Source organism: Pseudorca crassidens, chromosome 1, assembly GCF_039906515.1.
Source record: "Pseudorca crassidens isolate mPseCra1 chromosome 1, mPseCra1.hap1, whole genome shotgun sequence".
NCBI lineage: Eukaryota > Metazoa > Chordata > Mammalia > Artiodactyla > Delphinidae > Pseudorca > Pseudorca crassidens.
The window spans coordinates 115,593,884-115,616,549 of record NC_090296.1 but is presented as its reverse complement, the minus strand read 5'-3'; the positions used below and the strand labels follow the sequence as shown (position 1 = coordinate 115,616,549).

Below are 22,666 nucleotides of genomic sequence, written 5' to 3'. Positions count from 1 at the left end.
ATTTAAAAAAATTTAAATTTGGCGTGGAACAATTTATTGGAGACTAATAGGTTCTGTCCTAGGACTACATGTGACACTCAAATGTCACATATTTTCTTTAAGAATCTCCTCCCTACAATATACTCTTCTCCACACTCCTACCAAGCCCTCCGAACTACCCCCATGCACACTCTACTAATATTTTAACCTACATAAGAGCATACAGCCCTTCTACTCTAAGCAAATTACAACTCAAACAAAATTCTTATTCAAAGGGTATATTAACCACTTAAAAATTGTGACTCTGAAGTTACTTAACATCTCTGAACCTTAATATTCTCAAGTATAAAATGGAAGCAATAATAATAGGCATGACTGTTGGGAGAACTAGAAATGGTGACACACAAAGCAATATTAGTGTCTGAACAGAGAAGATGGCTAAAAATGGCTGTTATTATCATGGGAGGGGCACAATGATATGGACAGGGACACTGACAGGGGCTGTTCACAAGATAAAAGAAAACAAACAGAACTTAGAAAGATTCTGGATGAAGAGAAGTAAATACTTACTGGAAAAAAAGAAAAAATGAAGGCCCTCAGCATTAGAATTATAATTCTCCAGGATACTTTCTGGGGTTTGCTACAAAAGAGCTATAAAGTCATCCAGTAGGAAAGCAATGAATGGAAATTTCCAGCTGGTAAAAAAAATACTCCTTGTGGAGAAACAATTTTGAAACTTGCCCAAATTCTCTGGTTATTGAAAATATTAAGAAATAATCTGTACCCTGTTCTTGGCTTAATACACAGAAATGGCAACATTTTCTTTCTTTTTTTTTTGCTGTACGCGGGCCTCTCACTGTTGTGGCCTCTCCCGTTGCGGAGCACAGGCTCCAGACGCGCAGGCTCAGCGGCCATGGCTCACGGGCCCAGCCGCTCCGCGGCATGTGGGATCTTCCTGGACCGGGGCACGAACCCGTGTCCCCTGCATCGGCAGGCGGACTCTCAACCACTGCGCCACCAGGGAAGCCCTCTTTTTTTTAGTTTTTAGTCTTCAGGTGCAACAGAACTGAAATAATCATAATCTTGTTTCAGACACGCTATCAACGGCCCAATTTTACTTACTTACTTAGGTCTTTAATTATTAATAATGTACTAAATACTCCTAATGCCACTGCCCATGTTAATGCTAGAAGAACAGCATTACTCTTGAACCCAGATCTTCTCATGCGCTGGAGACTATCAGTGCAAAGAGGAGTCTACTGGTTAATTGAGCTATTCAAACTTCAGAGAGTTACAGGTAATGAAAGTCTAGAATGCTTAATTGGAAAACCCATACCATGATTATTTGTACAGTATCAGTTAACGAAGGTAAGTTTAACTTTTAATTATTTCAATTAAGCTATTTCTAGAAGACTTAGAGAATTTTCTTATCTGTTCCATCAGTTAGAAAACACAGATTTCCAAGTGGGGCAATGTATAATGGGTGAAAGACTTAATGGTTTATATAATTAAACTGTTCTTTTTCACCATTATTCAAATTTTCAGGGAACATTTATATAGAGCTGAGCAATCATATCTGATACAAGGCTAGTACTATCAAACCTAAAGGGAAAAACAAATGATTTAACCAGGTGATTCACCAAGGGTCACTCTCATTAGCTCATATTTTTGGAAACTTAACAATCGAATTCTTATTTATGAGGATTTTCAATTATTTAGAAAATGTCTCCCCCCCAAAATCAAGCACCAAACATTCCACCAAAATATCGCTCCTAAAACCCCCCAGTAAATCTTGGTTTCTGCACTAGCTGAAAGCTTTCTACTCAATAGCAGCTCTGGCTACCATCATGAGCCACAATTTATAAATATCCAAAATTAAAGTCATTCATTTGCCTTGGTTTAGAAACCATGTGGACCCCCAAAGAGTTCTTTAAGCGAATGTAAGTATGTACTTCAAAAACGAAAACCAATCTAGTTAGTTTAATTTACTCTAGTAAATTAGATATTCTATCTGCCATAACTATAATACAGCCTGCAATCCCCACGATAATGAATACTTCTTTTGTTTTTTCAAATTAAGAGCTAAACATCATGTTATGTGCATTTAAACCTTTGGAAAACATAACTGTTGATGAAACAGTTTACTGAAATAATCATTGTTGATTAGAATTTGTTCAACATTACCTCTTGGAAATATCTGCAGAGGCTCTATTAACTGTCCATTTACTTGCTGTTCCATTACTGTGGAATAATACTGCAAAGAGATTATAGAAAGAGATTACTCAGTAATGTATGAATACTGGAACAGACACTTATGGTTTGTTTAATTCATAGTACTTTTGTAAACTACTGGTATATACATATCAACCTCGAGAATTCTTTTTCCCTATTTGCACATCAATATGACTACAGTGAATACTCAGGACTAAAAGTCCAGTATAGTGTTATCCTCCATATTGTCATTTATCTTTAAGAGTAAAAAATGTTGATTAAGATTTTACGTTAGTATCTGATCTCTAGAAATGTTCTGAAAATGACATATACTAAAAATGACACAAGAACTTCCCTGGCGGTCCAATGGTTAAGACTTCGCCTTCCAATGCAGGGGGTGCAGGTTCGATCCCTGGTTGGGGAGCTAAGATCCCACATGCCTCACGGCCAAAAAACCAAAACATAAAACAAAAACGGTCCATGGGGGCTTCCCTGGTGGCGCAGTGGTTGAGAGTCCGCCTGCTGATGCAGGGGACACGGGTTCGTGCCCCGGTCTGGGAGGATCCCACATGCCGCGGAGCGGCTGGGCCCGTGAGCCATGGCCGCTGAGCCTGCGCGTCCGGAGCCTATGCTCCGCAACAGAAGAGGCCACAACAGTGAGAGCCCCGCGTACCGCAAAAAAAACAAAAAACAAAAACGGTCCATGTTTAAAAAAAAAAAAAAAAGAATCTTATAAAAAATAATTTTTAAATAAATTAAAATGACACAAAAAGCATTTTAGTAGAAATTTCTCAAATTGCCTTTTGTTCTTTTTCCCTGGATTTTACAAAGCAAAATGGAGACACCTCACATTTAGCTTGGACCTATACGCCAGTCAGTTAATCAAACATTATTCATATTTGTGTATAAAATGTACAGATAAATGGAAATCAAAATCACAGAGACTGTGGAACAAAGAAACAAGATATGATCCATCCAAAGATGACAGGATTAATATGATAAAAAGATAGCCCAGTTTCAAGCAAACATATCTTTCACGTTTTAGTCTTCTAAATACTTTAGTATAGATCAAATTTCACTTTAAAAATCTGGGCATGAAAAATTAAGTTCCAAGTTCAAAAAGCTTTCATACTCCATCATAAACAAGTTCATTCAGTAGGCTGTATTACAGTCTATCCCCATTTTCTTTAATATCCTAATTGGTGAGCATATGTCCACCTAACTTGCATGTGGCTTCTATGCCCTAACTTTTTTTTTTGGCTGCACCACATGGCATGCGGGATCTTAGTTCCCTGACCAGGGATTGAACCCGCGCCCCCTGCATTGGAAGCACGGAGTCTTAACCACTGTACAGCCAGGGAAGTCCTTGTCCTAACTTTTTTTTAACACTTGACAAACAACAGTGATGTTCTTGGTGGAAAATATCAACGATGAAAACCACTGATTTTGTGTTGTGAGGGGCTGTCACAGAGCAGAATTCCCCTTTAATACTTGTTGCTTCTATATTAAAAAACATAAGCACATTTTCTACTTAACTATCATATTTTCAGAAAATTCCTCCTTGATAATCATTATTTGCTGACATTCTTTAAAAGTTTCTTTCTAAAAAATATGTACATATATCTTTCTATTGCTTTTATGTAATAATTAAAATTATTACAAGATCAAGTTTATTTTTCCCTTATAAATAAAGGGGAGTTATAAAATTCTACATCATCTTTAGAATCACAAGTTAACAAGTCTAAGGCTCTTTGCCCTAAAAACGAAGTGAAAGTGTACTTTTGATGGCTATGGACTGATATAAGTATACCCTGCCTTCTGAGGACATTCAAACTGTATAGGAAACTGATCCTCTCCTTCTATAGATGTAAAAACTTATACACATAAAGCATAAATATGTGTGATACGCTCTCTGGAATACATACTAAGGCAAATGTCTTTCAGGAAACTATATTCCTTAAAATCACAGAAATATAGTGCTCGCCATTACTCAAGCAGTGATGACAAGTAAATGAAATATCAATCATGTAGGCTGTCAACCTTTTGGGACAGCAATAACTGTTAACAAGTAGTCTGGAAAAATTGTCCGAAAATGACTTGTCCTCAGCACACAAGTATTTGAGGCTTCATGGAAAATTAAGATGCCAGTGGCTATTTGGAACATTGCTCAGGTATTCTTTTTAATGGGAAATTTGCCGGTTATTGATCCACAGCATGTACCCTCTTGCTTCTGGAAGGCTGCAAGCAACTTTCCAATCAGTGGCTGTCAAAAAAATTACTGCCTTTTTATACTGATACAAGACAACAGCAGTGGTGGTGTTCTCCTATAGTTAATGCTTTTCTTTAATTAACTGCTATGTACAATAGGTTAGTAATTTCAGTTACTACTTTACCACAATCCTAGAAATCAAAACAAATAAAATATCCTTATGCTTTATCTAACAAATTATTTACAGAGTTGTGTGAAACTGGCGCTTGGGGTCAAGTTTGAAAACAAATAACCTCAAATGTAAAGGGTCAGAACAGGTGCAAGGCATTTTTTTCCTACTATAAAACCTTGCATGCATGAAATTGACCTGTTTTCCAACTTTATTTATTTACCTCACAAAATATATAAATAAAAATGGTTTCCCTTTCATTTCAAATCAACTGGGAAACTATATATAGTTTTATAATCATTGGAGGAACATTTTAGCAATCTAAAAACATCTCTTTGTACAGTAATTAACACAGCCACGGTAATGATATTAAGTATGCCACTTGACAGTTTCTCCAAAGCAAGTAGCTAGGATTTGTTTTTTGTTTTGTACAGTTCTTCCAAATCCTAGAAACATTTTCTTCTGCTAAAATACTGGGTTTGATCTGTGTTTGCATTATCAGAGAATTTTGTGTTTCACACACCAAGGTAATTCACCATCAAGGACAAACTATAAAGGGTGGTAATTAAACCCATGGTATGGGCCCACTCTAGGCAACCGACCTCTCAGGAGCGGGCCTGGTGAGGGTCGGGGGGCCATCAAGGAGGCACTAGGCCTAGGAGCTCAGGCCACTGCTCACAAGGCATTCCCTAAGAAACAAGAATAAAACGTGGGCCATGTGCAGTACCTCCTGGCACAGAGCAGTCCTGATGAGCCACAAGGCCTGTGCTGCCCAGTGAGATGAGCAAGGCACTTAGAGGAGTTACAGGCTCAAACCCTGGGGTCTCAGTACTGGCCACTTCTAGCTGATGATCTCAGTGAAGAAACGCTCACCTCACCTCAGTTTACTCAGCTGTAAAATGAAGGTGGTATGTACCCACAGGATTACTGTGAAACTCACATGAGAAAACATGAGAACACTTAATAAGCTGCAAAGCAAGTTCTTTTTGGATCTTCATTCTCTCTCAGGGTTTTATACATTCTCCCTTTAAGGGGATCTTTCCAATTTTGCTCTAAATACTGATAAAATAAGCAATAATGCCAAAGACAAGGCTTCCACTAGATAAAAACAAAATGAAAAGACAACCAACCAAACCAAACCAAAATCTAAATCTTTTACGCCAATATACTTAATATGGCTTGGACAGAAAAGTAACAAAGTGACCATGATAACGTTAATGGAGCCATAATTTGACATTATCCAAAAAGCTTCTTAGCTTAATCTCTATAATCCTATCCTGGCTTTCATTACCCCTAACACAAAGTCCTGCACATAGTAGGTGTTTGACAAATATTTACCGATTGAAATGGAGTCCAATCCCGATTCTGCCACTTATTAACCTGTATAGTCTTCAGGAAGTCATTTAACCTCACTGAACCTGAGTTTCCTCTGAATGAGGGTAAAGATACCAACTCTATTACATAGGGTTACTGTGAAGCTCAAAATTAAACTGCAGCAATAGAATTAGTGAAGGCATTTGTAAACTGTAATGATTAGTAGTTGAGGAATTTAAAAGTGAACCTCCTAGTAGTGAAACAATATTAAGCACAGCACTTTCTGAGTAGAAGTGTTACGGAATTTAAAAACACAAAAATGGTTATGTATAACAAGTACAAACCGAACACGTTTGCACTCAAACTGAACACGTCAGCAGCAGTTATAAAACATATTTTCTCTGGTATCCCTTGTAGAATCCATTACATGCAGTAATTGCAGCAATAATCAATAAGCTAACTGAGTAAAAGATTAATCAGTTTTGTGATTGCTAATGGAATCTCCAGTACCAGACTCAGATTAGTTTCAGAGTCCCTCTGAGATGTTCTTCAAAATCCTTAAACAATTTTAATAAGGATGTGACAAAGTTTAACATAGTTATCCAAATATCTAATTAATTTGAAACAGAGGGCCAGATTGAACAAGGGGATAGCAAGTACAATTTTTGGCTTTGTTCTGTTTGCAAGTTTATCATACAGTGTTCCTATTTGTTATGACCCTAATTCTAACAGCACAACTCAATCAATAATTACATTTTTTTCTTCATGGAAATCTGCCATATAAAAACTTGAATTCCAAAACAGCACAGTTAAACTTTACAAGGCACAAGTTCTCTACTGAAAGGAGAGAAAACAGTGAGAGAGAGATACACAGAAACAACTCTCACTTGTTGAATACCTACTGTGTGTTAGGCTCAACACTGAAACCGAGTCCCCCTAAACCCCCTGCCAAGTTTATGATTAACGTCTCCATCCAAAATTTTATTCCCTTTCTTGTCCCGCCCCCATTCCCCTCAGGACTGAGGAGTATCAAAGAAAAGGGGGGATTGAAACCAAGCAGGACCCTTCGGGGCCATCCTAGGTACAAAAAAGCCCCTCCACACCCCCCGTTTCTTGTTTGTAGAAAAAGGCTTTAGTCTCCTCGGCTTCCCTGAGTTCCAAAGAGCAGACCCAAGCAGTTAACTATTAGGACAACAGAGTCACAGGCCTCCTAGTGCCTCCTCAGGGGATACAGATAACAATCTGATGCAAATCTTTGAGTTGTTCTATAGAAACTAAGACTCCCACCCAGGTGGAGGGAGGATGGTGACTACATGCTGACCACAAGCACTAGACCCCAGACTGGTTGGAACGAGAAGGTTGTGATTCCTTAAACATCACCCTGTTACCTCACCACCAACAAATCAGAAGAAGGTCCACGGGCTGATCAGCTTCCTACGACCCTCTCCCCTCACACTGTCTTTAAAAACCTTTGCCTGAAAGCTATGGAGGAGTTCGGGTCTTTGGAGCATGAGCTGCCCATTCTCCTGGCTTTGCTCCCTGCAAATAAACCCTCACTTTGCTGCAAACCCCGCTGTCAGAGTTTGGCTTTCTGCACCTCAGGCACAAGAGCCCTTGCTCAGTATCAATACTAGATATTTACATTTATTCATCTAGTTTCTCACAACCCTATCCTATTCTGGGAGTATCATCACCCCTGTTTCACAGATGTAGCAAACGGTTTATCAGTCAACCAAGAAAAATACTTCTTTCATTCTAGTCCATGCACTCAGAACATAAAATGTTTGCTATTTGAGAGTCAAAAGGTAAGTTATCTCCTGTTTCTCGTACCTCAAAACCTTTAACTAAAGCAGGCTACTGGGTGGACTGCTGAGCTGGTGGAAAGCTTCTTCATTCATATCCTGTGTGGGCTAGGCCATGTCACCTGATCTTTCAGAGACTGGGGAAGGCGGCGTGGTATGATGCAGATACCTGTGCTGGCCGGTGACTTCGCCCTCTTTCTTCAGCAACTCCCCCCGCCTGTCCACATTTTCCTCCTACCTCTCTTACCACTCTACTCAGCTTCCGGTAAGTGATTCTCTCCCCATCCCTTCTTTAAATGCTCACGTTCCCCATGGTTTTTCATCAACCTTCTTTTTATTTTGTACTCTCCTCGAGTTAACTTCAGCCACTTCAAAGGTTTCAATTACCAGAGGAGTCACTGAGACTAATTAGGAGCTGATGAATCACAAACCTTTATTTCCAGCCCAGATTTCTCTCCTAAGATTCGGAACATACCCAACTAGTTGTCCAGAGGCCCCTCAAATTCAACAGGTCCCTACCTCTCCCACCCCTCCCTCCTGCCCTAGGCCTGTCTTCCACCACATGGGTTCACTAACCGGGTGAATGAGATCACCATGACCTAGCTTCCCAAACCAGTTATCTGGGAGTCGTCCAGACCATCTCTCTTTCCTTCTTCCCCACATCTCATCAATCACCAGTCTTATTAACTCTACATTTTCCCCACTTCTCAAATCCTCAAGCTAGGGCCCTCCATGATCTAGCCCACCTGCCTTCTCAACCTCATCTCATACCCTCCCCCCACTGTCCACGCCACACTAATCATGGGTAGCTCCTCCTGAATGCACCAGGCATCCTTTCACCTGGGCCTTTAAACACTGTTTTCTCTGCTCAAACACCCTTCCCAGTCCCCTTGTCCTCACCTACTCCACCTAGACACCACTCTCTCCAGCAAGCCTTCTCTGTCCCCAAAGCTAGATCAGGTGCTCCTTTTTTGTGCTCACAGAACACCTAATGCTTAGGCATGTGACAGCATTTATCACTATGCCTGGTAGCTCTGAGTCTTTCTCATCCTCCCACACCAAACACTGTTTCCTTTTTTGTTAACTTCCCTGACTGGAGCATGAGCTCCTTGAAAAAGTGAACTATATGTTCACTGCACCTCCACCAGCTAGCATAGGGCTTGGCCAGAGAGTTGCCATCCCATAAATATTTAATGTGTGAAAAACTGGCTGTATGAATAAGTGAGCAAATCAGTGAGTGATCACAGGTCCCAGCTCTACATAGCTGTATGACCTTGAGAAAGGAATACAATTTGTTTGTGCCTCAGTATTCTCGGCTGTAAAAATGAGAAAAATAGCTGCCTTGCTCACCTCATAAAGGTGTTAGGAAGATCAAAATCACAGAAGCTGGTATATGGAAACTTTTTTATAAAGTACTTGAAAAACATCTTAAAATAGGGCACAGGGCTACGAATCTCCCACTTCCAAGCAATAGTACATAGAAGAAAAATGGCCATAACGATAGGGTGACACAGAAACCACTAAACAAGAACACTGAAATGTTTAGACCAAGTACAGAGGCAGAATTTAACTGTTTATCAAGGCTGATTCAGTATCTCCTCCCCTTCCCTCAATTACTACAGTACTATAAATAATAAAATAAGTAAAAGGGTACTATAAGGAACATTGTCTGTTTCTCTTTCTGGAGGTTCATCAAGGGCATGGACCATGTCTTGTGCATTTTATTATCTCTTATGGCAGAGGTATTAACCTGGGGTCTATATGGGCCTGAGAGATCCTTGAAATTCCTGAACTTCTAGGTAAAATGTTGCACTGTGTGAATTTCCTGGGAAAAGAATAAACAACTTTCCTCACATTTTCAAAAAGCCCTGTGTCCCCCAAAATCTAAGAAACTACTGCTATAGAATGCTTAGCACCATGCCTTACACATAATGGCTGCTCCACAGTGTTTAAGGGGAAGGAGGCAAATAGGAATTAATACAGACGTGGTGACTACGTACTCTCATTGGTTATAACTTATTCAGTGGCAAGTCTTACATATCAACTCACATCAAATCAGACTTATTTATTATTCTTCTATACATTTATAACAGAAGGGTTTCTTAAATCTCTCCTTAGCATGCTTTCTAACAGACAACATAAACAGTACAGTATGAGGAATATACTTATAAAGAATAAGCATGCTGGCTTTTCCCTACTAATGGTAAAATTTTCAAATTCTTGTTTTGTCAATATTGCAAGCATACCCTGTTATATGTAGCTCAGTCAGTAATTACAGCAATAATCAATAAACTAACCAACTATTTGCAGTCCATAGTTAACTTATTAGTTTTCCTAGTGAAGAACCCAACAATCTTAACTCTGTCAAATGGCTACAAATTCAATTACAACACTACTCAGATGTGCCATCAGTTATACCTCCTTTCAATTACTTCTCATACTTTACATTAGAGGCATCCCCTCTGTGATGCTGGCCTCTTAAGAAGCACACAACTGCTCCAACAGTCGAAAATAACATATGAAGCTAATCTATTCTGAATACCAAATTAATAACTGTATTTACTTACCTGGCTTCAGGTCCTCCCACTCCTCGATAACTCACTGCCCCTGCCTTGAGGTGACTACAGTGTGCGCATGCTCTTCCTTAAATGACTCTAGACCAAGGGTCCACATATGGTCATGGATTGATTCGATGATGAGAAAGAAAATCACAATGAAAAGTCTTCCAGTGAAAAGGTCAGCAGGAAACAACTCTGAGGCCTCTTTTATAGGTTAATGTTACTGTACTTACGTATTTACTAGTGATTTAAAAATGAAACAGTAAGTTGGCCAAGTTTGATGATAACACTATTTGTTTTGGACAGTAAAACTGTAAAGGATGTTAGGGAGCTCCAGATGGTCTTAAAAGAATGGAGGTTGGATAGTCAACAGCAGATGAAATTCAACTTGGCTAAGTTTAAGGTGACGTGCACTGGCAGAACGAGTTTAAATTTGTATTCAGCGATGGGTCCAAAACTAGTAGGTTCCTCTCAGCTGAAGCTTTCATAGTCATCACCATCACCATGGTTAGCTTGAGGCATTGTCTACACTGACCTTTCACCTGATTTCTAAGTTGTAGCAATTCTGCCATAGTTCCGAAGTAGGAGAAGTTTAAATAACTTCAGGGAACCTACAACTTAAATAAAACAGGACCAGCAGGCCATGCGGCCAGCAGGCCAAACGGAACATTCCCTTACAAATAAACTACTTTATTTAGCCAGTTCCAATAGTGTTCAATAAAGATTCAGCCTACTGCTCAAACGCTGTTAAAAAATAATTGAAAACGTAGTGAGGAATGAGTAAAGAACATATATGTAACAGAGAAACATATATTATGAGAGAAACAAATTGTTTTGAAATTTCCAATTACCTCAATTTACACCTTTTTGGACATATTATATTCCTAGGTTGATAATTTACTGAATTCCTCTAACTTTACTGTATTATAGCAAATTTATATTCATCTTTCAGGTATACGTAGAAAATACCCCTCCTGTTTCCAGTAAAACTGGCCCTAAGAGAACAGGTTCATTAGGAGCTGCCAACAAGAGCCGAACACCTTGGTTACGCCCCACAGCAATCCTACTGCTAGAGGTCCATCATTCCCTCGCAGTCCATCTCTCTCCGGAAGAGAAGCCCCTACCACAGCCATCAAGAGGCTAATTGATGTCCCACATTTTTCTGCCCCCTCATGCTAGCTGCCTCAACATAGGACCCCAGAGGAATCAACCTGTAGTCCACACTGAGCCCTCCACAGAGACGGAGCTGAACTGGGAGCACAGCCATGTTAATGACAAAATATTGGTGGTTCAAAGCACCCAGAATGCCCTGATGCCACCTGGCTGAGGTCTGCTTGTGCTGTCTCTACGTTTGCTTCCATGAGCTGCATAATAAACTGACACAAATTTCAGTCTGCTTCTGCTTCTTGCTAGCAAAGATGTCCCAAGATATTTCACAAGAGGGGCTAAATAAGGGGCTACTACATTCTTATCACTATTTCAAGGGCATCCATATGACCCAGACAACACAGAGAAGAGAGTTAAAATAATCTGCCTCTGAAAAAAAGTTTCATTCTTTGACTAGGATGAGAAAACAGAACAAAAACTTTACTTACAGCTTAGAGCATGTCACTATTTGAGTAAAAAAAAAAAAATGAATAATTTCCACAACTATTTATTTATTTCATTCCGTTTTCCTGTCTCACTCTTTTCACTGTTTCTCCACCCTGCCAGGAGAGTATCGAGTATTATCACTTGTTTAGATGGATCACGTTGAATTAGGGGACTAACCACTCACTGAAGACCGAGATGACTATGCCACATACAAAGTTAAGTTCAAAGTAGGACCAACTTAATATGGAGCATGTTTAAAAGCACCATGCAGAAAATGAGGTTCCAATCTCTGCTCTTTAAAGAAAACTTTCTAATAGCAAAGGCCCTGAGGCTACTGAATGTTCAACAACTAAGTGGGCAACAAATTCTGTGGTAAAATTCAGCCTTGTAGGAAGGACAAAATCTTGAAAACTTCAAAAGCCCACAAAGTATTTGTCTGTATTCCTTTTCAAACTCAGGTACACTAACATTCTAGTAAATAGCATTATTTTTTGCTACCAGGAAAACAGTAGTATTTGCAAAGCTTCTTTGGCAGGATCTCAATAAATGCCAAAACAAAAACATCACTTAAAACCACCAGGAGAGAAGACTGGACGTCCAAGACCTAGGTCTGTGTCCAGGCCTTCCCATTCATTAGCAATGTGACCTCAAATGAATCTGAGCTCGTTGAGCCTCAGATTCCTTATCTGTAAAATGAGACAGCTGGACAAGACCTCTAATGTTCCCTTCCGACTCTCCTTGAGCAACTATGATTTTTGAGGCAGTCTCCAAGTTATGCATGCTAGGATAAAGCCAATCATATCCCAATTTACAAGGTGCTACAGAGGTCAAAAAGTATTTTCCCTCATGGTACCCAACATCTAACAAGGTACACTACCGTCAAGTATACCAAAGGGAATGCTTACACTCCAATGAAACACAAGGTCCCTGCCATAATGGGAGGCATTACAGTTAAACTCATCCCATACTCTTCCGGCAATGTGGAGAAACCGTATAAAGAGAGAGAACTGGCAAAATGAAGAAACGTATTCTTATTAATACTGTGCTCTACTCATATAAGCCTCTCAGTATTGAGAGAACTAGGTGTAATAAATCCTTTACTAGCCACAGGATTTAGCAAAAACAAATAGGAGTCCATTTACAAAAGCAAGATGTACTGCTGAGTTTCTTGATGAAAGGTCACCTAAAAGCAGAGGTTAACATAAAAATAACCTCCTCCTATAACTGGGTCTCAGTGATAAATAAAGCTTATGATGAATCAATAAATAAGGCCCAGCACTGCTGTGCTTGATGCTATAAGGAAATGAGGCCAGCACTACCAGACAACAATTACAAAAAGATGGAAGGAGAAAAGCAGTATACTATTCAGTCTTTCTGGAAAATGAGAGGAGAAGACAAGAACAACAAAAAAATTTAAACTACTTTAAGGGAATATTTAACAGAATCCTTTAAATAATTAGCAATGATCAGGTATTTAGTTTTCAGGATATGTAGCTTGGCTGTATTTTTTTCCTAGTAAAGCATTTCAAATTCTAATTAAAAAAATACTTTATGGAGAAATTAAAAAGATACAATAGCGTCAGAGGACAAGCCATGATCCCAGAAGTAGAATATTCTAACACCGTAACTTACAAGAAACTACGTTATAAAAACAGATTGTTGATTAACACAAACTCATAACAAAACGCAGAGAGCGATCACAATGGTGCTGTAATAACACTTGGCTGCTGAATTCTCTCAATACATTAAATATCTACCTGAAGACCAAATTACTTTATATTTTCTTAAAAGACAATTTATTATAGATTTGTTTTCCTCTCATTATCTCTTAAAAATATATCTAATGAAGAAAAGAATACAACTTCTAAATAACTTACATAAAATGGTACTAATGTGTGACAACAGACTTTGGTTTACTATGTTGGTTATTATTTAACAGCACACAACAACCTATTGTCGTGACAAATCCTTACCACAATGAGACAGTCCATGTGTCACATGTATCAAAATCCACTGTATGCCATTATTATGGCACACATAAAATTAACAGCTTAAGGCTGCTAGCAATTTAAATAATTGATAAGTTTTCAATTAAAAAGGCAACATTTTCAGGTCTAATACAAAAATCTATTTAAATTACTGATAAAAACTTATGCTTCTGTTGGCCCAAAGCCATAAAATGCTTAAATCCAAGGGGAAAAAAAAAAAGTAATTCTGCAAGTATCAACTCAGACACTGTAGTTTTTTTTAAAGAATGTGTAAAGGATTTATGGTAAAAGTATGCCTAGTTTTGCTTTCCCCATATGGTTTTTAAAGAAATACTAAGGTGACTACAAATTTATTGAATTCCACATGAAAAACATAGCTTTTTTTTTTTTTTTAACAGTAAATACGTGGTCATCTGTCAGTATCTTCCCTATCCCACCACCCAAATCCTGGAATCAAAATTTTTCAGAGCCAAACTGAACCTAAAAAATAAAGGCCAGGGCTTCCCTGGTGGCACAGTGGTTGAGAGTCCGCCTGCCGATGCAAGGGACACGGGTTCGTGCCCCGGTCCGGGAAGATCCCACATGCCGCGCAGCGGCTGGGCCCGTGAGCCATGGCCGCTGAGCCTGCGCATCCGGAGCCTGTGCTCCGCAACGGGAGAGGCCACAACAGTGAGAGGCCCGCGTACCGCAAAACAATAAACAAATAAAATAAAAATAAGCATGTCACATTCTCAGGAGAGTTAGCCAATCTATTATTACTGTGCTAGACCTTTCAGCAGACAATCCTACTCTGCCTTTCAAGGTACTGATGAGCCCTGCTCTAAATTCTCAGGGCACAAAGACTCTCAAATAAGTTAATGAGAAGTAAATGGGAAATTGACTTTTCCTACTCTGTGCTCGTCTGAATGCAACGCTCTGTTAATCATGCCATCCTTCTTGTTCTCTTTCCTCCTACCCTAAATTAAAACTATTGGCGGAAACCCATACAGATATTTCACAGTTTTCATCACGACGAAAAAATATCCTGGTTAAAGTTGAGGTCTATCAAAAACCTACAACCTAACCACTGGCTGAGATCAGAGTCTCACTGAAAAGCAAGGGCCCTGATTCCATCATTTCCACCATAATACCACTTTGCATTTGTATAGAACTTTTAACTTTTCAAAGGGCTTTCACATCTATTATCCCATTTGGTCATTACAATGACCCTGTGCAGTAGAAAGGACAAGTATTATTATCCACAAGTGACAGATGAGGCAACTACAGCACAGAAAGGTTAAGTGTTTTGCCTAAGGCCAGGAAGCCAGAGGAGAGCAGTGGTCTCCTTGCTTCCAGTCCAATGCTCTTTTCGCCAGACCACTAGAGAAGGTTTCGTACACAGACTGCAAACTCAGAAAAAATAAAATAAAATGAACAAGAGAAAATAAAATAAAAATAAGAGAAAAGAACAAATCAGGGCTCAGGGAAGCTATGTCTCTTCATTGTCACTGAATTATTCAAGCTTAGTATTAAAGTTTTAGAAATGTATCCTTTTTTCCTGTTTATCTACTTCAGTCCTGAGACAAATGTTAATGCAAATCTTCACTGAAATTTGAAACACAAAAGAAAAGTCATTTTGGGATATATTCAAATCACTTAGATTCAGTAAGTAACCCTGCAGTTCATTTTGGGGTGGGGTGGTTAGTGCATAAAATAACTGAGAGTACACCTTAAATCATGTATCCATATTAAGCCTGCAGCTACATTATAACTATGGTCTGTTTGTAAGGGTGAAAGAGATCTCCAGTTGAAAGTAGATTTTGAAAAATTTTTTAGAGCCCAGGGGTTCGTTTTTAATGAGCCGTTACTTTAAGTACTGCATAAAAAATACAGGAAATTGATAGTCCATTTAGTCTGCACCATACCTAATGCAAAAGTCATTAAGATGCATTATTCTTAATGTTCATGATATGATCAGTAAGTGTCTTTTGAAAAGAATGCCCTTAACTTTCACGTAAGGAAATCTTTAAAAATCTTATATATTATACAGAAAAATGTTATAGCAACTGTGATTTACTTTTATATCTTCACTATTCCAAGAAACAGCATCCTCAATTACATTAACATTTAAAAAATAGTCTTCATTTGTAATATACTTACATATGACAGCATTGCCTTCATTTCTTCATCACTTCTCACTGTAATTCGATCACCATCTTCATCTTCATCTGTTTAAAAAGCAATATAATACAAGTGATAAGATTTGCATTTTTTAATGTACAAAACTATGTTATCTGGGAACATAATACAACTGGTTTGTACACTTGATATCCAAATCCTCAACACCATATCTTGTGGATGTTAAGGTTTTTGGTTCATGGTTTTGTTTTTTAGTTTAGAATACAACCAGAATCTCAATAAAGAACTAAAAATTTTAGGAACAGTTGAAAATTAAAATATTGCTCATGTCATTCAAGACATGTATCTAAGTTAAAGTAAATATAGGGACTTCCCTGGCGGTCCAGTGGTTAAGACTCCACGCTTCCACTGCAGGGGGCACAGGTTCAATCCCTGGTAGGGAAAGTAAAATCCCCCATGCTGCACGTGTGGCCAAATAAATAAATAAATAGAAATTTAAAAAATAAAGTCAATATAACTGGAGTATGACTGAACAGGTTTGGTTTGGAGAAATTTAAAATCCAAAGAAAGGCCAGTTTTATTTAACTATTAGTACTTTTTCCTTTCCCACACGGCACCCCATCCCTCTATTTCTCCATTCTTCCTCTCTCCCAGGCAACCTGTCATGTCATAATAGTATAATAAAAATGGCTAACATTTACTGAACACTACCGTACACAAGGCACTGTGATTTATGCTCCATACCCCCTTAAAAGCCTCACAATGATTCTATGATGTGGACAACATGACTTGATTACTATCATTCCCTTTTTACAGAACTGAGAGCCTAGTATAAGGTTAACTTGCAAAGCAACTCTAATACAGTTCTCCTCATAACCCACCTGATCTTGTAGCTCTCTATTTCTGAACTGTTTCAATTGTACTGGGTACTCTCTGACCATAGTAAGCTTCAAATGGTGATTCGTGCTATTGTTGAATAATTTAATGGTCTTAAAACTAGAGGATACAGACTTCCCTGGTGGTGCAGTGGTTAAGAATCCGCCTGCCAATGCAGGGGTCACGGGGTCAATCCCTGGTCCAGGAAGATCCCACATGCCGCAAAGCAACTAAGCCCATGCGCCACAACTACTGAGCCTGCGCTGTAGAGCCTGTGAGCCACAACTACTGAAGCCCACATGCCTAGAGCTCGTGCTCCGCAGCAAGAGAAGCCACCGCAAGGAGAAGCCCACGCACCGCAACGAAGAGTAGCCCCCGCTCACTGCAACTAGAGAAAGCCTGTGGGCAGCAACGAAGACCCAACTCAACCAAAACTAAATAAATTAATTAAATTAATTTCTTAAAAACACTGGAGGATAATAAGACTTCACAAAACACTTAACCAGAATGGATATATTTCAGTAAGTGGATCACCGAAGCAGCCACATCTAGAAACAATGTACTTACTTCATTGATCCTTCTCTTATTTAAAATAGTTTTGAAATATGTCTTCAGAACTGTTTTAATAACCTGAAGATAAACCAAGTGAAAATATCAGATCTGATTTTCAGCCCAAAATGGAACTGGCCATCTGATTACTCGCTCATCTATACCATCTGCCAGGCAGGACCCAGAATGACTTTTGGCTATTTCTAAATATTTACTTAGCTACTTCATCCTTCTAAAGATTAAGATCTGTCAACAGGATAACAGCATATGTGGTAGACTTTAAATGTACAGTTGAAAGAAAAATGCTATGAACCTTTTGAGCAATGGCAGCATTGCTGGAAGACGTACACAGCCTCCCAGGGGGACAACTTGGAAGGCGCAGGCTCTCTCTCATTTGGATGCCTCAGCTCTGGTGCACTTGTTAAACTGAGTTATTATTTTTTTGGTCACTCTTGGGCATCTAATTGCTGATTTGGTCAGATGCAGAGAACCTGATCCCAGGCCTGGGGAATAAGACAAATCTCTCACCATAAAGAGAATAAGCTAGCATGACACGCTCTGGGGACTCTTACTGAGAATACTGGGGGAGTTCAGTTCAGCACCTGGATCTTAGCCCACCACACCTCAGCAGGCCCTCCCTCCTGTCCAGCCGCAGTTCTTAAGATATCCCCATTTGGTGACCACACCATGGGAACCCTAGAAGGGAGCCTGTATTCTTCCTAATTAGCCTATTTCAGAGCAAAATGCTACCTTCTTTTTCTCTCCCACAGCCAATAGCAATCTGACATCATGAGGGAAAGCAGCACTTGAGCCTGTCCTGCTCAGTGACCAAGCCAACAGCTCTCACTGGGGTTTTCTCTCCAAAGTAATTGTTCCTGGATCCTAGATACAGGTTCACTCCTGCAGAGTTTCCCAACTCGATGTAAATCAGTATCATCAAGACACACTGTCTGAATATCTACATAGCTAGGAGCTGTCACAGTCACCACTGGTATTACCTACCAAGAGCTGCCTATTTTCAGTATAAAAGGCACACAATGGTCATTATCAGTAACAAAGAAGGCACATTCCTAGGGAGGTTACATATATAAAGGACTACAGAGAAATCTAGCATTTTCCTTCCCTCTTTTTTTTTTTTAAAGCTACAGACTCTATAGAGCCAAACTGGGAGAGAAATGCCATTCTAATTTTGGAAACAGAGGGAGTTTCTATAGAGGTTCCAGAAACTAGTATTTTCAAGGTTAAGTCAAAAAGCTGTCATACAAATGCAGGAAACAAAGGGGAAAAAACAGACATTGTATAAAGGAATATAATGTTACATATGACCACACATGAAAGCACTTTACATTTTTTGTTTTAAAACCAAGTCAAATTCTCAATTTGGATGTGTACTAAAATGATTCGTTCTATGAAGTCCTGAACTTGATAAAATTTCCAGTCTGAACAAAGTAGCTTTTTGTAAATCTCATTTCTACACTAGAGCTAGCTACAGAGATGGTGGCTACAAAGGGACAGATTATATTCGAATTTCAACATACACAAGATATCAATAAGGTATTGTTCACATGGAATGAGGAAGTGCTTGGAGTTCAATAAAACAGGTGAAAACCCTTTTTATAATTTGTAAAGAGAAGGCACAGATTCCAGAAAAATCATTTAAATCACATCTCTCTAAATCAGTAACAAGAACAACAACAACAAAAAGAATTCTCTAAGCTCTCAAAGTCAGGGCTTGAACCTTTAAGGTTACTTAAAACTAAAGATTCTCAAATTCTAAAATTCTATGAAATCTCTGAGGGATTATTTCAGTTACCGGAAATAATCTGGTAACTGTGAGGGAAGTCAGTTAGCAGACTAATCCCTTACATAGCAGTTCCATAGAAAGCAGCTATGAAACACTAAAGGGCACTTTGCTTTAAGTGGACAGAAAACTGAGGACAAAAGGCCAAAATAGCTTTTGATGCAAACCTAAAGTGCTGGAGCTGTCCCATAAGGAGACAAGGTGAGTGAAAGAGGCATTCTAACAAAGCCTGAGGATAAAATCAGGTTTATATGACACAGTGATTAATAGTTTTATGGATTAATAAGAGCCTCCATTTTATGTAGGTACTGCTCTCCTTTACAGATTGCTCTTTCGAGGACTGTCTGCTTCATTCTTTAATACCTGTAATTAGTAGTTTTAATGAAGACTCCTCGTTCTTGTCAGAAAGGAGACTGAGTTGGAAAAGTAATTACACATAAGAGAAGACTAATGATTCTGGCCCAGAGGCAAAATCCAAGCTATCAGATGCCCTCATGGCAACCCAAGAGCAAACCATTGGCCTTGACATTTAAAATGAGAATACACTTCTCTCTAAATACAAGGAATTCCAAGGAAGACATACAAATGGCCAACAGGTACAAGAAAAGGTGCTCCACATCTCTAATCATCAGGAAAATGCAAATGAAAACCCACAATGAGGTATCACCTCACACCTGTTACATAGCTATCATCAAGAAGACAAGAGAGAACAGTGTTGGTGAGGATGTGGAGAAATGAAAACACTGTGTGCAGTAGGTGGGAATGTAAATTGCCTCAACCACCATGGAAAACAGTATGTGATTCCTCAAAAAATTAAAACTACAACTACCATATGATCCAGCAATCGTACTTCTAAGTCTACATCCAAAGGAATTGAAATCAGAATCTAACAGAGATATCTGCACTCCAATATTCATTGCATCATTATTCACAATAGCCAAGATATGTAAACAACTCGTGTCCATCAATGATGAATGGATAAAGAAGATGTGCACACACACCCACCCAGGCGCACGTGCGCGCGTGCGCGCGCGCACACACACACACACACACACACACACACCAAGGAATATTATTCAGCCATGAAAAAGATGGAATCCTTCCATTTGTGACAACACGGATGAACCTTGAGGGCATTATGCTAAGTGAAAAAAAGAGAAAGACAAATACTGTATGACAGCACTTATATGTAGAATCTAAAAAACCCAAACTCAGGGTTACCAGGGGCTGGAGGGTGGGGAAACGGGGAGATATTTGTCAAAGGGTATAAACTTCCAGTTACAAGATTAACAAAGTCTGGGGATCTAATGTACAGCATGGTGATTATAGCTAATAATACTATATTACATACTTGAACGTTGCTAATAGATCCTGAATGTTCTCACCACAAAAAAGAAATGGTAATTATGCATCAGGATGCATATGTTAGCTAACACTATGGTGGTAATCATTTTGCAATATGTAATGATCAAATCAATGCACTATACACCCTAAACTTATACAACGTTATGTGTCAATTATATCTCAGTAAACCTGGAAAAAAAATTTAATAGACAGTGAATTGAGAGGAATGAGAAGTTAGTGAACAGTAAGAAAGTAGAAATACATACCAAGCAATTTAGTATGACAATAATTTAAAATACTTTTCTGAATAAAAAGTTGTATATACACAGCCAGCCCATCTAGCAAAGACTCTTGTTGGGCCTATCAAACCGGATTAGCTACAAAAAGTACACTAACTGGAAACATAAATCATAAAAAACTTACTAAAATGGCACAAAGAGTTTCAAAGGTATAAATATGTTGAAGAACACTAGAAAGCCATGGCACGAAGTAGAGAGAAGCAGAAGAAAATAATTTGAACTCTTTTTGTCTTACACATGGAGATTCTTTGCCCTCTGACCAAAAAAGCATTACTAGATATGACCAAGAAGGCAGAGGAGGGGGGGCACTCTGATACACTGGTTCACAATGAGAATTCCAGGCTTCTCCAGTTGCCTGGAGCATAGTAATATGATTTTCCAGCACATTAGGGAAGCAAAAGTAGAACCAGAAAGTCTGTGTACTGGCTGGATTTTGTTAATGTCACTTAAAATGGAGGGAAAAATCCTAGCAAGATACCAAATAGAGTGCAGCAGATGGTAAACAAATATTATGAAGCAATCTTCACAAAATCTGCAGTGTATCACAAATATACAAAATGGCAGAGTTTGGGAAAAGACAATCATAACAGGCCATATGTTGTTAGCAATTTTATTTCAAGCAACGTGCAATCCAGAAGAGAAACCAAGAGGAGGAACATAAAGGTCCAAGAGCGGAGACACAGCCTCAGGTAAGGGGCGGTCAGAATGGCAAGCAGAGTGCCTACTGAGTAAACAGCACAAAGACATCAGACTCTGGGGAGCGCTCAGCCAAACGGCACCCAGTGCAGCTGCAGGGCTCAAGTGGGCTTTCTAGAAAAACAATTTAGCTTCTACCAAGGGCAACAGAAAGTTAAGGCAATACTGTACTTTATATGTCCTTTGTCATATTACTTCAGTGCCAGGTAAGAAGAGTCAATTAGAACTACAGCAAAGGCATTTTTCTAAGGCAAGAGGAAAGAAATGAAAACATAACTGTAGAGGTTAAAAAGGCATCAATAGGAAATTACCAGAAAAGCTGTCAAGTTTAGAACCCTTCTCAGGTGTGGAATCTAAGATCTGGTCAGGACCAGAGGCCATAGTTTCTAAGGCTAAATCTTCATATCCATGAATTTTAATTTAGCTCCATACCTCCCACCTCCTGACTCCTTCTTTACTTCTTTGCTTCCCTTTTCTTTCCAAAAAATATTCAAGTGCCCACTATGTAGCAGGCAATGTTCTGGACACTGGGGTAATAACAGTGGAAAAAGGAAAACCCCTGCCCTCATGGAGTTTACACTCTACTTGAGAGACTGAAGGGTATGAGGGAGTGAATCATACAGACATCTGGGGAAAGAATGTTCCAGGCAGAGGGAACAGCTCATGCTAAGGCCCTGTGGCAGAAGAATACCTGGCATGCTTGAGAGACTGAAAGAAAGCCAGAGTAGCTGCAACAGATTGAGAATAAGATGGGGGAGAGAGACGAGTTCAGAGAAGTAATGGTGGGGCAGAGTTGGGGGAAGATGAGGAAGGGCAGGGCCTTGTAGGGCATGTTAAGGACTTGGCTATCACTCCTGAGTGACAAGGAAACCACTGGAGGGTCTTGACTGTAGTGATCTCACTTAACTTCTAAAAGGATCTCTTTGGCTGCTGTGTGGAGAATAGGCTATATGGAGGCAAAGCAGAAACAAGGAGACGAGTTAGAGGACCACTGTCCTAGTCTAGGTAAGAGACGATGGTGACCTAAACCAAATTGAGGTTTTGAGCAGTCATCACATGCTGGATATATTTGCTTGTCCTTATTACTTCATTCCTTCAACCATCCATGCATTCCAGAAACACAAACTGAGAGTCTACTATGTGCCAGGTACTATGCTGGG

General features: G+C 39.2%; 1 protein-coding gene across 3 annotated transcripts in view; it reads right to left on the bottom strand.

Annotated features, from left to right (window-relative positions):
* Nucleotides 1-22,666, bottom strand: part of MAP2K5 (mitogen-activated protein kinase kinase 5) — a 266,164-nt gene that overhangs the window by 230,267 nt on the left and 13,231 nt on the right. For all 3 annotated transcript variants that reach the window (XM_067751737.1, XM_067751743.1, XM_067751752.1), the window contains exons 3-4: nucleotides 15,963-16,030; nucleotides 2,164-2,233 (exon numbers count right to left, since the gene is read on the bottom strand). In XM_067751737.1, coding sequence (XP_067607838.1) covers nucleotides 2,164-2,233; nucleotides 15,963-16,030 — 138 coding nt within the window. The remainder of the gene's footprint in view (nucleotides 1-2,163; nucleotides 2,234-15,962; nucleotides 16,031-22,666) is intronic.